The 17,152-nt window shown below is 34.6% G+C and overlaps 1 protein-coding gene across 1 annotated transcript in view; it reads left to right on the top strand.

Moving 5' to 3' along the window:
- LOC150092596 (phospholipid-transporting ATPase ABCA1-like) overlaps positions 1 to 17,152 on the top strand; it is a 982,930-nt gene that overhangs the window by 130,477 nt on the left and 835,301 nt on the right. Inside the window, exon 8 of the mRNA XM_090414749.1 lies at positions 2,097 to 2,291. Coding sequence (XP_090270875.1) covers positions 2,097 to 2,291 — 195 coding nt within the window. The remainder of the gene's footprint in view (positions 1 to 2,096; positions 2,292 to 17,152) is intronic.

Below are 17,152 nucleotides of genomic sequence, written 5' to 3' on the forward strand. Positions count from 1 at the left end.
ATTAATTATTCACAAATTATCAACACTAGCTAGCTTACTTTTAACACTCTCTATCAAATTCTAAAGTCCTATTATAATTTCTCCCTAATCACTTTAACAGTTCCGTATTATGACAATGGTACCTATCACAAACAACTTCTAGTTAACATAAGACAAAATTCACAATACCTTTCTTTAGCTTCACTTACGGGCCTTTATCTTCTACTGAATGAACTTGCTTGCATAACTTCTTGCAATTCAGGGCTATATAAACATCTGCGCGGTTGGCTGTACTATCCGAAACGAGGACATCGACATCTTCACAGTTTCCTATGACTCCATGGCATATTTCGCTTTCTACATCGGAATACGGGAATAGCTTTCCCGCTCACCTTCGATTCCTTGTTGTGGCATGAGGATACAAGCCATATCTCTCCACTCAGGAACACCGTGAAATCCACTAGAAAACCAAACTAAAACCACTGCGACTATCCAAACGTTTCTTCTCCTCTGACAAAAAGGCAAAAAGGCCTCAAGCCTCCTTGACTGTCTAAACGTCTTCTCCTAAACCCAAAAGAGCCTACTCTTCTCCAAAAAAAAAAGCCTCGAGGGGGGGGGTTACCAACCCTTTTATAGCTGCTTCCCTAACGGCGCCCTTTCTTACTTCTTTTTCCCGCCTCCTACTTGTTTTACCAATTGGGTAGCATTTTGCCGCCATACGTCATTTTGATCGGCAACTCATAACGAAGTTTCTATCCGGGTATAGGCCCTAAGCGATATTCCGTTATTTCTCTTGTTAGCCTCTATCTTAACCCCCTTTTAAACCTTTTCTCAGAATTCTACTTAATGCTTAATCTGTAGCCTCTTACATAGCGTATTTCATGACTCATTCTTTTATACTTATGTACTTAACTCTTTCATTCTTAATCGCATTATTATATTAATTCTTAGTTAGCTACTTATTTAATACAAATTCTTCCTTGTTTAGTCATAATACATCTTAATACATTCTTTTCTTTTGTTATCTTAACTAAACAATAGACCTTTACATTTTACTCAATTTACACTGGATGCAAGAATATTTTATTAATCAAATTATCCTTTTTATGCAGGGGTTTTTATTTATGTTATTTATATTTTTTTATTTATGTTACACCATGATAACTGAGGATATTATATTCTCAAGATATCAGGTGTAACACCAGGAATTGACTCAGTAAGGATAGCAAAAGTGCAACATAAGCAGAAATTAGCAAATCAAGCCAGGAAAAACCCTGGAGAGTTCTTTTGATGTGTGGAAAGTAGAAGAAAAAATGATTATGGTAAGATGATGTCAGTGGATGAAAATCGTAGACTGGTAACTGCTGCAGACGACCTAGTCAAGATATTTGAAAAATTTATCAAGATTTAAAAATTTACTGTATCTTTATCAGTGTGACATCATGAGAATCTCAAGTGTAGGGGAAATGGAAGAGGTTGATTGCTAGTGAATGAGCAAGAGGAATTATGGTGAGCAATGAGGAATTAAATGAACTTGATGTTATTAAGGTAATAGGAATTGATGACATATCATCACTGGTCTTAAAGGAATGTTCCTGCAAGGAGTTAAAAACAGCTATGGCTTACCTTTTTAACAAGTCTCTCAATAGCACAAGTTTCAAAGAATTGGAAAGAGCAAAATTTAAAAATACCCTCCTTCCCAGCACACACACACACACACCTGTACATTCATGCACATACACATAGACAATTCTTCTGTCTGTTAACTATATAATTAATTCTCTGTTCTGAATCATATAAATCACATAAAATATATATTTTTTGTTTCATGAATCTGGCTTATTCTTTAAATATGATGATGTTATGCCTAAATGTATTCCTAAATGTATGCCTAAATTGAACAAGTTTTGAGATGAGGTATAACAGATATAGATGAATAGTGGTATATGACTAGTTTGACAGCTGCTCCTCTCTTTTCACTGAGTTCTCTGAAATGGGGTGCTCAAAGCAAATAATAAGTATTAATTCTAAGTATGCATTATATATGTACTTTATTATGCCATATTTGTGTATTCTTTATCTCTGCAATTTCAATGGTTTTTTTTGTTTGTTTATAGATTTTTGACAGAAAAGATCTATCAGTTCCATATTATTTGTGTTTTGCCAATGGCCTTCAGCACCTAATAACATCTGAAGAATCAGACAAGCTGAAGGAACTCTATCAACAACTCTGTGCTCTCACTCCTATGATGAACAGTAAACTGTCTCTAGAGATAGCCAAAGAACTTAACCTCACAGCATTATTTATACAGGTATGTTGTACTTATATTTTGTAAGAAAGCCATAGGCTAGTTCATAAGGACTGAATACTATAATACAAGACTATTCAGACACTACAAATCAAATGCCTAAATGTCTGACATGAGCAGAATATCCTGGCTGTACTAAGATGTATACCTAACATGCCCAAAAATTTTCACATCAAGAGCTATTTTCCGTAAAACTTTTGTAAGCTGCTAAATTTTTTAAACACTTACAGCAAATTTTAAAGAAAATAATAATAATAATAATTATTATTATTATTATTATTTTCTTTGGCATCTGTATAGAGTCAATGAATTTGCAGAAGGCTTGCACTGAATGTTATTCACAACATTTTTCGTACCTCTCCTTGAATTCATTCATCTACACTGCACTCACAACCACCTTCAGCAACACATTCCACCCATAATTTCCTTCTAATATGTTTATGGTGACCCCTTATTCTCTTCTTGTTTTTACATATTATATGTAATATATCAAAAATTATATATTACATATAATTTTTGCAAAAATTATTTGCAAAAATCAAATAATTTTTGCAGCCTATAGATCTTCAGTCTGTCCTTATTGGAGCATTCTATAACATACTCCACCATTTACTCATCTTTGAGGAATGCAGTCAACTTTATAGGTGTTCACTATATGAAGAAGACGAAAGAGAACTACAAAACACATTGAAATGGTTAAATGAGGAAGGAAAGAGATTTGGACTTGTTATGAACGGGGAAAAAACAAAGACAACAATGGTATTTGGTGAGAAGAACTTTAAACAAAAGATACAAGTGGATAGAAGTGATATAGAAAATGTAGAACAATTCACATACTTGGAAAGCAAAATGACATATGATTTGAACTGTAAAAAAGAAATAAAGATCAGGATTGCAAAGGGAAGAACAAATCTGAAGGTCATGGATAACATCTGGAAAAGTAAAGTGATCAGCCTGCAAATAAAACTAACAGTGCTAAAAACATGCATCTTCTCTGAATGCAGAGAAGATGTAGATTCAGTACATGACTAAATGGATTTTGAAGAGTAATTGATACAAAAGCAGTTTTCATTTAATAAAAATAATGTTTATAAAACTCACAAAATGTGCATTAGGTAAATATTAATACATGCGTGTGCACACTTACAAATTATTATTATTATTGTTATTCTAAGACTGCATAAAGTCAAAGACTTATCTAGGAGGTTCCTTTGTCATACACACAGCTCATCACACCTCGCCTTAAACACATTCAAATTCTCTGCAGACACCACACTCTGCATTCAAGAAAAAACCTACTTCTCATTCCCTATATACATCCTTATACAGCTTCCAGGGATGACTTCTTGTTCTCTCCTGATCTCCCAACATTTAGGTGATCAGTGGATCCTTATCCACTATCACCACAAGATCTCTTATTTCCTCCACCTCCAACAATATATCCCCATCAAGCATAAATTCTACATCCCATCTTTGTTTCCCAAATTTTAAGACCTTCCATTTTTACAACATCTCCTCCAGTACATTTCTAGTACATCTCTGTTCCTCATAGTTCATCCCAACTTCCCCAATATCATTAACATACAAGTTAAACAGCAAGGCCCTAAAAAACCCTGAGGCACACCACTAGTGATTTTCCTCTTCTGGGATATTGCTCCCCCCATACACAACTTGCTGATACCTATCAGATAGCTAGTCTCCAATCCAATGCACAAGTCTAATATATCCGACTGTTGTGTCTGGCTATCTTGCTGACTGATTCATTTATGTTGGTTAATCAAACTTATCGTTATTTCCTTAAAATCCGTTTTTATTTGTTAGATGTTGATTGATACTGATCCATATATAAAGAAATTTATATTATCCTGTGCCACTTTATATTCAGACTAGTCTATATATTGCAAAGGAATCAATCATCAACTAACGTTTGCAATCTCACTTTTCTACAGACCGAGGTTAATATTATCTTTTAAGGCTTCTGTAAGGTCCGATAAATTTTTATGAGCGGTACAATGAAAGAAAATTAGGCAAACATCAAATTGAATTTAATAAAACAAAACATTTAATCCAGAGTTATATAACATGTACATCTAAGTATAACTTTCTAAACAAGATAATGCAATTGAACATATCCAAAATATCTCTGAGATATAGGTAGCTATTCAGTTGTGTTTTAAGATTAAAGCCACAAATCTTAGATCTTATTATTCAAGACATAAGTATTTCTATCACAACCTGTCTCTATTCTATGAGACAAATCATATCATCTACACATCAATTTAGTTCTAGTGTTTAGAACAAATACAATGCATTAGTTATCAAATATTCAACTCTCAGTTCTCTATATTCTGCCAATTAATAGAAAATAGTTCTCACAATTCAAAATTCCAGAATTCACAACAAATATTTTTATAGTTGCGGTTCTCTAACTCATTCTAGTCTATAAACACTTAATTGAATCACAAGGCAGTTATCAATTCAAGGGGGAAACACTTTAGTGCTTCATTCTTTCGACTATTTGTAGTTAAAGGCCACAGCTAAAGTTAAGATATATTAGGCGGAACTAATTTCCATTTGCTTCACACTGGGTGTAAAAAGGATGTCTTACTGGGTTACAACTTCAGCACACTGAATTAATCTTAGGCACATCTTAAAATTCCTGTTAACTAATTATCGTGAGGAAGGAAACACAATTCAAAGAAATCTTCACTATGTTAACTAAAATATTAAACACAGAGCTACTTAAGTCTTGACATATTAGATTCACGTCATGTACTAATTCCTTATCTTCCACTACGTATTGACTTCACCTCTGCAGCTTTCTTCCTCTAATCATTAGGAATCTATCATAATATAAGAATTTGATAGAGGTAGTTTTTAATGCCTATTTATTCCCGGTCCTTTCCTCGTCGATTTTTCCGCATATCACTCTTCGTCCTTCATTACACACGATCACTCTCCTCACTGTCCCTAAGCTTTCCCCTCCTTGTTTACTTTCGTTTACCAATTAACTGTTTATTCTTCCCGCCCAAAAATCCGGTTCTAGCCAGTTCAGCTTACATCTACAGGCTTCTCTCCATATCATCGCTGTTCATGTTCTAAGCACGTGCTAACTAAAAGCAACTCTGTTTCTCCTTTACTAGCCAATCAAATTCAATCAGAAGAATTACATAAAATCATATCAGCAGAATTCCACATATTTACATTCTTTTTTAGAAATAACAAATAAAGAAATAATCCATAATTCATATAAAATACATTTAAATATGATAAATACAAATTCTTATAATATATATGCACACCTTCTTATAACATTAACATAGGAATAAATAAAATAAATTGAGTGACATTATAATACAGAGTCCTTTCAGTACTAATACATATTCTAGATTAAATATAATTAAACAATAATAAACAAACTCAAAGTAATTATATGAATAATAATTTACGAACAAGAGATTATCATCAAATAATATTTACAAGTGTTGCTTAAGTTATGGCAGATTATGTTAAATGTGAATGAAGTATTATAATTCTCAAATATCTTCATTCACAGTTTAACACAACCCCATCTGGTATAGTTTGACTATCAACTTATCATGCTTTCTTTTAGGGTTACACGGTGATCAGCACTCATATTTGTAGATTTAAGGACTCAAAAACACACATGTTGAACAGATTATTTTATTAATTACAAATAAAATAAAACTTGACGTTTTGACCTCTATATCGAGGTCATCATTGGAAGAATACAACTGTATACAGAACCAAGCTACATGCTCATGCTTTCTATATCAGTAAACTAAATCTACGTAGTTAATAAATCTTTTTTCTAGCCTGACCACCTCTAGTGATAGAAAGGAAAAAAAAAAATAAATAAAGAAAGAAAGAAAATTATATAAAAAAAAAAATAAATAAAAAATTATATATATATTATAAATAGATAAATGCAACTACAATAAACTGTTAGAGTCCTCGTGTATTAATATTCTGGATAGTTTAAAGAAATCATTTTGTAACTATCCAGAATATTAATACATGAGGACTCTAACAGTTTATTGTAGTTGCATTTATCTATTTATAATATATATATAATTTTTTTTTTTTTTTTTATATAATTTTATTTCTTTCTTTCTTTATTTTTGTTTTTCCTTTCTATCACTAGAGGTGGTCAGGCTAGAAAAAAGATTTATTAACTACGTAGATTTAGTTTACTGATATAGAAAGCATGAGCATGTAGCTTGGTTCTGTATACAGTTGTATTCTTCCAATGATGACCTCGATATAGAGGTCAAAACGTCAAGTTTTATTTTATTTGTAATTAATAAAATAATCTGTTCAACACGTGTGTTTTTGAGTCCCTAAATCTACAAATATGAGAACTTATCATGCGGTAATCTATCAAAAGCCTTTGCAAAATCTAAGTACACTATTGTGTATCCATCTCCTTTGTCCAATGAAGCTGTCACCTTATTGTAATAATTAAGAAGATTACTAAAACATGACTTCCCTTTAACAAATCCATGCTGTCCATCAAAGATAATGCCACTGTTTTCAGCCCAATTATAGATCCTGGTTTTCACCAGCCTCTCCAACACTTTAACAACAACAACTGACATATAGATAGGCCTCTAATTTTAAACTTGCGTTCTGTTACCTCCTTTATGATGCTGCATAATCTGACCTTCATTCCACTCCTTTAGAACTTGATCCAGTGTACTCATATTAAACAAATGTGTCAAGGCAGATGCCAACTCCCTGACACATTCCTTCAGACTACCTGGTGATATGTTATCAAGTGCGACAGCCTTATTAACATCAAGTTTGCTCAATTCCCCATACACCTCTTGCTCACCTACAGTCAGTCTCTCCTCCTTGTCATCATCAACTGCTATTAAACACTCGATGATGTCACATTCACAAGAATGAAAACCTTTATTAACTTTAACCAACTGAATTATATCCTCTGCAGCAGTTGTTCTTATACCATTTTCTTCAGTTAGTGTCATCCTTCCATAATCATTCTTTTTTCTGGTGGCTACATATCGAAACAACTCTGTAAGATTTTTTTTTTTTTTTTTTTGTTTCATTAGCTAACTGCAGCTCATAATGAACTTTTTCTACCCTAACTAAGGCACTCTCCTTGCCTGTTCTTGGTATTCCTTACAGAATTGTTATTACCACTGCTCTTATACTGCCTACATAATGCCTTTTTTTCACTGTATTATATTACATGCTTAATCTCTTCATTCATCCATTTTACATCTATCTTATTTAAACTTCTGACATTTGGAATACATTTAGACATTGCTTCTACTAGACAGTTCTTGAATATCACCCAAGCAACATTGATCTCCTTTCCAGCCACCACCTCATTTCATTCTACACCAGCAAGCTGTATCCTGAGCTTCAAATAATCACCAACCTTGTAGTTCCACATCTATCCTTTCCTCAAAGAGGTCTTCACACTGCTGGCAATCACCCAGGTAATCACTTCATGGTCACTCTCACCAACTGAATCTTGTAGTTCCAAATCTATCCTTTCCTCACGGAGGTCTGCATACTGCTGGCAACCAACCAGGTAATCACTTCATGGTCACTCTCACCAACTGACCTTCAATCCTCGTGTGCCCTCTGTTACATACTGTCTGAGGTAGTTGTCCCTCAAAAATTCAAGAAACTCATTTTCTTTACTTGCAGTTGCTATCTCATCATCCCAGTCTATATTGGCATAATTAAAATTGCCTATAACGATCACTCTTTTCTTATTTGCTTGTCTAATTTGATTATACATTTCATGGTCACTACCATCCACATTACCAAGTCTGTGACAACATCTGACTAAGTATTTCACTCTATTCACCTCTATCTCACACTGTCCACGCGGTTAGCCTAGTGGCTTTGTGCTTCACAATCATATGCCTGGGGAAGGAGTGTCCTAGGTTCGATTCCCATCGACGATGTGAGGAGCTTAAGGATCTTCCTCAGCCATAGCCAAGGTAGCCGGTCTTGGAAGTGGACAGCAGGTTTTTTTCTGCCAGTTTATCTGGGGTTTTTCATCCTGCAAGCAGGCAAACCGACCCCATGAACACACACGGATTACAGTCAGGAATACTGACCCAGCCATAGGCCTGATTCGTCAGCTATGCTGGTTCCAAGCCCTGATAAATTTGGGGGACTAAGATGGTGCCGTACCTATCCATATAAAGGAACTCACGGCCATTGTATCATCATACGAAATAATAATAATAATATCTCACACCATACTGCCTAAAAATCACTGGCACCATTTCCTTCTTGCATCTCTAGCTTGTATGGACATAACTCTTTCTCTATCATCAATAGCACTCCCCCTCTCTTTTTACCCTTTCTGTCTTCACAATAAACATCATACTATTCCATCTCTATTCCTGTCAGGATGTCATTCTCATCCAACCATGTCTCACTTGTTCCAACAGTTCTTGGGTGAATGGACTCAATTAATGCACCCAGTTCATTTGTTTTGTTTCTTACAATTCTAGCATTTGTATACAAACATAACAGCTCATTCCGGGATCTATAACACATTTCGCTGATACCACTTATTAGATGTAACTTCTCTATACTTAACTTAAGCCATTTCTTTTTCTACTTATTTATCTTAGAACCCTCTTCAAATCCAACTGTTTTCCCCCTCGATCCCAGATCATCCCCTTCCCTTTTTATCTGCACACACATTGACATCCTCTTGGAAGATCAGCCTTTCCCATGCTGTGTTATCCCGTCCACCCTGAGCCTCTCTCTCTTTCCCTGTTTGTTTTGCACATGTTCTCTCATTCACTATACTCGTGCTACCCACTTCTTCATTTATAACCTCCACTTCATTCTCTCTTTTCTTACTCTTCTGCTCTTTCACATCGCTTCTTACTTGACCACATTCTTTATCAGCACTCATCTCCCCCCCAATAGCAGTCTCTCCAAATGACCCACACCAAAATCATTCAAATGCAGTCCATCACTCTTATACAGTTCAATTCATACTTCAAACTCATTTCACACCTTAACAAACTATACTTCTTTCTCCTGACACATTTCTGCTAAAATATCATTCACAATTTTTGCTCTTTGCCTCATTTCATCACTGTTATATCTGGGCAACACAAATAACTATGTTTACTATCACACTATTATCCTTTATCCTTCTCAACAACCTCCTGATATCCAATCTTACATGTTCCTTGTTCCCAGTCAAGTCATTTGTCCTTATTACCACTACCAACTCTTGTGCTCACTTACTGCTGATATCCAATGCCTCAATCACTCTATTTATTTTACATTGATATAATGTACATCTTCTCATTTACCACACCTCTAATAATCAAATTCTCATACAATGCCAATGGCATATCTTTCATTACCTCTTTCATGCCATTTTATCATTTCAATTGTTAAATTGGAATGAAAAAAATTGGTAGATAACTTTTGAAAAAATGAGTGAGCAATCTGATGAACTTAACAATTGATGGTAAGAATGACAAAAGTGATATGAATGTAGCAGAAATTGAAAAGCAGAGTGCAATTAATGGTAAGGTGACAAGTGGACTCCGCTTTTCAATTTCTGCTACATTCATATCACTTTTGTCATTCTTACCATCGATTGTTAAGTTCATCAGATTACTCACTCATTTTTTCAAAAGTTATCTACCAATTTTTTGGTGCTCTTTTACACTGTCCCTCCTTGCTATCAGATGAGCACTCATCTCTATTGTGGCATTTTTGCTAGTAACACTTTCAGTTACATTACATTACATTACTGCTCATCAAGTCATCATTCAGTACACACTTTGCACACATCCTCCTTCCATCCCCCCTTAAATATCCAGAATTTATCTACATAATCAAATGAAAACATATAGAACACCTCACATTTCATGAAATTACTAAAATCAAATTAAACTCCTGTAAAGACAAGCTATCACCATATTTCCTTTGCCAGTTGCTATACTCCTCTCTAAGTTTAATGATTTTGTAAACTAAACTTGGAGAGGAGTATAGTAAAAATAAACAAGCCCGCATACTAAAAACACTGCAAGTGCACAACTTTTACTGCAACTCTTACTAATAAACACACGCTTATTTACAATTAGTTATTCCAAAAAATGTAAAAAAACTTATCAGGAGTCTTTGCACAAACCTTCCAGCAAAATGCCACCTGGCATTTTTCTGGAAGGTTTGTGTATCCTTGTAAAATGGCACCTCCTCTCAAGATGTTGATCAGTCTCATTTAATATTTAAAACACAAAAGTTAAATTGTTTTCTCAAAAATAGGAGAAAGGGATATAATGATGCACCTTAAAGTGCAGTTTTGCAAAGGACTGGCCCCGAAAATCTTGTTTTTGGACTTGATTGCGCCCAGTGTTATAACGTGTCATCGTAGTAGTAATATTTACTTATAGTAGTTTAACTCCTTTACTTAACTATCTCTTGAATAATTTGTCTTATCTCAACAGCGCCTATAATGTGTCTGTCTTTGTCTTACTATTATATACTTCAGCCCCTTAGATTATCATGTGCACAAGTCTGATCTACAAAGGGATTGTCTCAAGGGTAAGCCAACTCCTTGGTAACAAAGCTTCTGAAGTTAACTTCTCTTAAGGTTCTGGGAAAATTTATTTGTTCCACTGTGCCACCCAGAACCCTTAGATTGGAAAAACTTCTCAGTCAAGAAGTGAACCTTCAGATATGCACGAGGTTAATCTAATCTATTTCTATACTAAGTTATCAATTATCAATACCTTCTATAATCAACCATGTTTTGCAGTCGTGGTCTTAATTAACAATTATCTCCTGTTTAGATCCGAATAATTTATGAGTGATGCATTGGATTCTTAGACACAGGCAACCAAATTAATAAGAGCAAAAGGTTTATTTAACATAATGATCATCATACAGAATAAAGAACTTTCAATTATCACTGTACTACTAGATTACAAAGTAAAATTAATCAATATACATCACACATTAACTGATGCTACAAAAACATTATGTTCAAAGATTCAAAGCTCGCATCCTTAGATTATAAAACCAATAATGACCTTTAGGTGTTAATCAAGCTGTCTGGATTAGACATCTCTACAGCTCTTAAACATAGTTAGCAATCAACACAAGTACAATTATAATACATAGCACATATTGCTTACCGACTACGATTAAAATATCACAATTCTGTCTTAATTTTAGATAGAGTCTCAAAGCTTTATGAAGGTATATGATGCTTAAGTTGCAATTACCTTCTTCTCACATATTACTTGATTAAAGGTTTGGTTTGTACTAAACTCGAGGATTCCTCATGCTTGTCCTCTCGATTCTTGGATTCCTTTCCTTCCAAACATTTTCTTCCCTCTATGCTAAGGCTAAAATTCCTGTCAGTTTAGGTTGGTTCTCACGGAGTCTGCATACCGATCATCTGTGCCTAGAATATTCTTAGCACGAGGCGATTCTGTATCCATAAGGCACGCTACCTGGCCACTATCTTTTCTGGGAGTTGCCTGTTGCTTTGAAAATCCTCTATTCGTTCATCGTAGGGCTTGGAATCCATGATCCCTGTAATCACGACCCGATACCTCCGACTTCTGCCACTGAGAGAGAACAGAGACTCCAGACAAAAAGCGAAAGCCTCTTGGGGAGATTTTCCAGCCCTTTTATATCAACCCCTACCAGGATTCCTTGTAACCCTAAATTTTCACCCAACACGTTATTCCTTTGCACTCATGGGTCTTGCCTTTTCGTAGCATCTTCCCAGAAAACTTAGGTCGCCATGTGTTGTATGCACGCGTGACCGCTTGAGGCAACTTACTAATCCGGTGTCTTGCCCGCGTACTTTGACCTTATAATCTCAGTTGGTTATATGCAATTTACACAGTAATTCTTTTATATCAATTACAGAAAATATATATATAACAATTCATTGTCTAACATACAGTTTAGTAGGTATTTTACATGGGAATATTCACAAGTTATACACTAATTACGGTATCCAATATTTGTCAGGCTATATACAAGTTATACTAAAATACAAGCATATCTTTTTCAAGGGTTTTAACTTGTCAAATTATGAATGAAACCATTCCTTAGTGAAGTGTATTCATTCACAATTTAATACCATTTAGTCCAATCGATTTAAGGCTGGTCATGACATCTTAGGATTTCCCCTGAAAAATCATAGCTATATTGGCCAGATAGCTTACATAGTTAATAGATAAAAAATATTGTCTGGAGACAAGTGACCAACACCAGCAGTGGATGTGTGGAGTGCTGCTTTTGAGGATGGTGTGTGGGTTACAGGATTTGGTTGCTGAAGGGTTTCTATAGGATTTATGAGAGAAAAATATTTTGGTGCATGACTTATTAGAGAAAGCTGTGGGTCATCCCTGGAGTTTGTGTGAGAATGTGGTTGGTGGGATATGTGGGCTGGATTTTTGCTTGGAGAGTGGTGAGTGATGAATTGATTGATGGAGGTAGTTGTGAGTTCCTTGATAGTGAGCAGGTTTGGGGAAGGGTATAATAGTTATTGTGTGACTAATGGTTAGTGTTGGTCCCCAGTGATGAGTCTTCTGACTCCATGGGGGTGCCCGTGTAATAACAATAATAATAAATCAGAGTGGTGAAATTCTTAATGAACATAGCACATAACATTCAGTCTTTTCCTTCATCCCTACAACAGAAGCTTAAGCTATCAAAGCATTACTGGAATCAAATGACTGCAACTGTTATAACATTCAGTATATAATAAACTCTTCATTTCTGCATCCAAGAGTATTGCAATAGAATGTAGGTTACCAATCTCATATCCTTCTGGCATTTCCAGACCTATTGGAAGAATCTTGATATTTTACCTAATACTACATATTTTTCCAGTCAACAAACTAATCTCTTACCAGCAACAAAAAAACAAACTTCTACCTCTGTTCCAAGCATGTTTATGAGATTCTTTGTGAAATTAATCAAACATACTTTGAAAAGGCATGCCATTCTGTTGAAAAAAGGATTAGCAAACATCACTACATTGAATACCTTAAACCTCAAAAGTTAGGTTTCACACAACATGGTGGTATTGAGACAGGCCAAACACAGTATCCTCTGGAATGATGATTGCCTTCTCCTTAGATGCAATTTTAAATAGGATTATCTTTTCAAAGAAAGTTCAAAGGCCTTGTTACACTATCCTAACTTAAATCAGAAGGATTGCCTCACTATGCCAAAATTTTTGGAGATTCTCATCATATATAAATACACTGGTATCTCGCTAATCCAAACCTCTTTAGTCCAAACCCTCCAGTAATCCGAACCGGTTTGAAAGAAAAAAAAGTTTATTTATTACTTATTATTATTTTGTGTACTATTATTTTTATTTAATAATTATTATTTTAACTATTATTATTTATTTTATTATCATTATAGTACAGTATTTTTTTTCATACTGTTGATTGTACGGTTATACTGTAAGCCTATTTTAATTTATTGTGTATTCATGTTTGCTTTTTTATAATGTACAGTACATATTGTATTGCTGCTTGGGAAGCCATCAAACCTGAAGCAATTCGAGTATCATGGAAAAAACTGTGGCCTTCTAGAATTTACCAAGATAACTACGGTGATACGCAAAAAGAGGAAATTCAAAACGTGCATAATTTGGTTAAAAATATAAATCCAGATGTTGAAATTTCACAAACAGATGTTACAGAATGGATTACAGGTAGAACTGAAAGTGAATTCGAAATCAAATCAAATGCTGAAATTATAAATATAACACAACAGAATGAATAAGAAGATGATGATGACGATAAAGAACTCGAAGAAAAAAAAAGTAAAACATGAAGAGGCAGTTGACAGTTTTAATATGTGTATAGAATGGGCTAAGCAGAATGATACGCCATTCTACAAAATTTTATTCCTAATGGAGCTCTGAGAAGAAGCATTCGAAAAAAGTTTAGCTTCCAATAAGCAAAAGAAAATCAGTGCATTTTTTACAAAGAAATAAAAAAACTTTTTTTTTTTTGTGTTGTGTACAAGAAAGTGATATTTTTTATGCAAATTAAGTTATGTACTGAAGTATGCAATTTTATTAAATCAGAATCCTCAGCAATACAGGTACATACAAACTAAATTTTTTACTAAAATAAACTTGTGTACTGCATTATTTAAGTTTTACATTACAGTACAGTAGCTTTTTTTCTGTCAGTTACTTCATTTATTTACAGAATTAAATTGATGTACCATTAGAATCTGATTATTTTTGTCTTAAATGCTAGTTATTGTTGTCTCTTGGGAGAAAATTAGCTAATCTAATGAATGAGCATGATTTTTATTAGTTCGGATTAGCGAGATACCACCATACTAGAAATGAATAATTATCTGCTTGATATGATCCTTCTCCTTCTAGTGCATGGCACCAGCTGTTTTAGGTTAACCCTTTGTTGTGTGTGTGTGTGCCTTGTATTCTACTTTTCTTGGAATGGTTTGTTTGCTCCACATTGATATATTAGTTTTAGTATGAAGTATTTGTTTCCTAATATATATATATATATTTTTTTTTTTTTTCTCTCTAATGCATTTTACTCTTAATTACTTACTATGCTGCAGTTTCCATTAAAACCAATAATGCCATTCTGATTTTTCTCTCCTTGCTGATAACTTCACTATGCTTCCATGGCTGAGTTAGTGCTTTCTTTAGATTTGTCCCTGGTTCTCTAAAGCTTGGCTTTTGCTTTCAAACCATTCCATTTCTTCTCAGCTATATATTATCTGTGTAATTATCTGTATATTTACAATGAGTATAGTGTATTAAGAGAGGATGTTCAGGATAGAAAAGGTCAGGAAGGTATTGCTACAGAGGAAAAACCAACTTAAACACCAAGTGATGAAAGTGACTTACTGTACAAGAACATTGGATCTTGTATAGCATCCGAGAATCTTAATATAAATGAGGTGACTTATGCTTCGAATTAGTGAGAATAGAGTTAGACTAGTCTTCTAAATCAGTTCTTCTAAAGTTGATTATAATAAACCTAGAAGACAGCTCAGGGCAGTTCCTTGGCATGAGAAATTGCATAGTAGAGGAATCTGCAGTCATAGGAAGTGGTCAAAGAGTCTCTGAAAGAAGCTATAGCTAACTGCAGACTCTCAAGTAGAATAAATTGCATGCGAGTTAAATGGATGAATAACACTTTAAAGCAACAGCCACATAAAAAGTGTGTGAATCCAGTATAGTGATGATGCCTGTGAGAAAGGCAAAATCTGATTATGAATAGCAATTTTTTTCCAACACAGCTTAGTTGATTTCACTGATCATCTATTTTATTCCTACTCAATTTATTCACTTAACTCTTAAGTATGCAGTTATACATTACTTGTGTCAAATACTGCCTTATGAGTTTCCATGTACTGAGTTGGATAAAGTAAATGACTATTCATAGATACTGCTGAGCTTTGCATAACCATTTGACAGGATTTCAGATGGAACTCTTGCAAATGTAGCAAATAGAGACAGTATGAAGCTGAGGAATTTGGATTAAAGAGCAACTGATGCACATCAAAGACTGGATTGGTTTATGGATGAATTTACTCCAAGGGAAGGCAGGTGATAAGTGATGTATATTGCACTGTTCAGTACTTAATACTCTGATGTTCAATTTGCATATCAGTGATATAGGAAATGATTTGAGGAGAAATATTCAGTTTGCTGATGATTCAAAGCTGGAAAGAGTAATAGTCACTGAAGCATTTCTGCCATTTAAATAGACTAGCACATGATCACACTCTGGTAAACTGGCATATGGCTTCCAATTTACCATGCCCAGAAGTAAGGTGATGCATATTGGAAAGAACAGATCACAATCTATGTACTGCATGGATGGAATTAAGTAGAAAAATTGAGGAGGCCAGGGGCTCAAGGGATGAGTGTTAACTGAGTTCAGTGGGGTGGTGAGGATCCAGAGGATTGAGTGACAAAGATTGTGGAAGGTCAGTGGAATTTTCCCTATGAGAATAGATTATAGGTCTATGGGCTTCAAAAATAAGCTGATCAGTGTAAAAGAGGAGGACATGATAGAAGCACATTAGTTAGTATTATTGTACTGGTGCCTCCATGGAGTCCAAAGACTCATCGTGGGAGAACCAAACTATTCACACAATCTATCACTTGAACCCATTAACAGACAAAGCACTCACAACTGAGACTCTGGCAAACCATTCCACTCATTCACAACCTCCAAACAAAAAATCTAGTCCTCATACCCCTACTAAGCACACCTTTATTCAACTTCCAAGGATGTTCTGGTTCTGACTCCTCCATCCAAGTGCTGAAACATTTCTCCTGCATCAATCCTGTTAACCTATTAACCAGCTTAAATGCTTCTATCATATCCCCTCTTTTTCTCCTATCAACCAATCCACATGTCCTCAGTCTATCTTCAAAGGGAACATTCCACAGATCACTCGCCATCTTGGTCACTCGCCTCTGAATCTTCTCCAAAGCTTCCACATCCCGAAGAAACCTAGGAGACCAGACTTGAGCATAGTAATCCAGATATGGATGTATCAAGGTCTTATAAAGAGGAATAACAACTTCTTTTACTCTTGAGAGACATTTGTGACATTATGATTAGGAATTATAGACATGTTAACACAACAATATTTTAAATTTGCCAAATATTTCAGTCTGAAAATAACAAACATTCTTCAGTGGCTACATAGGAACAGTTTTTAACAAGGTGGAATACCAACAATTGATCATTCAAAAGTAGAACGAGCTGTGTGATGTTACATTGCTAAGCATTAAAGAGAGGAAAAATTTCATCAGAGTGATGATTAAATATAGTTATTAA

Source organism: Typopeltis vanoorti, chromosome 25 (assembly GCF_054136105.1).
Source record: "Typopeltis vanoorti isolate ZY-2024b chromosome 25, IOZ_Tvanoo_1.0, whole genome shotgun sequence".
Taxonomy (NCBI): Eukaryota; Metazoa; Arthropoda; class Arachnida; order Uropygi; family Thelyphonidae; genus Typopeltis; species Typopeltis vanoorti.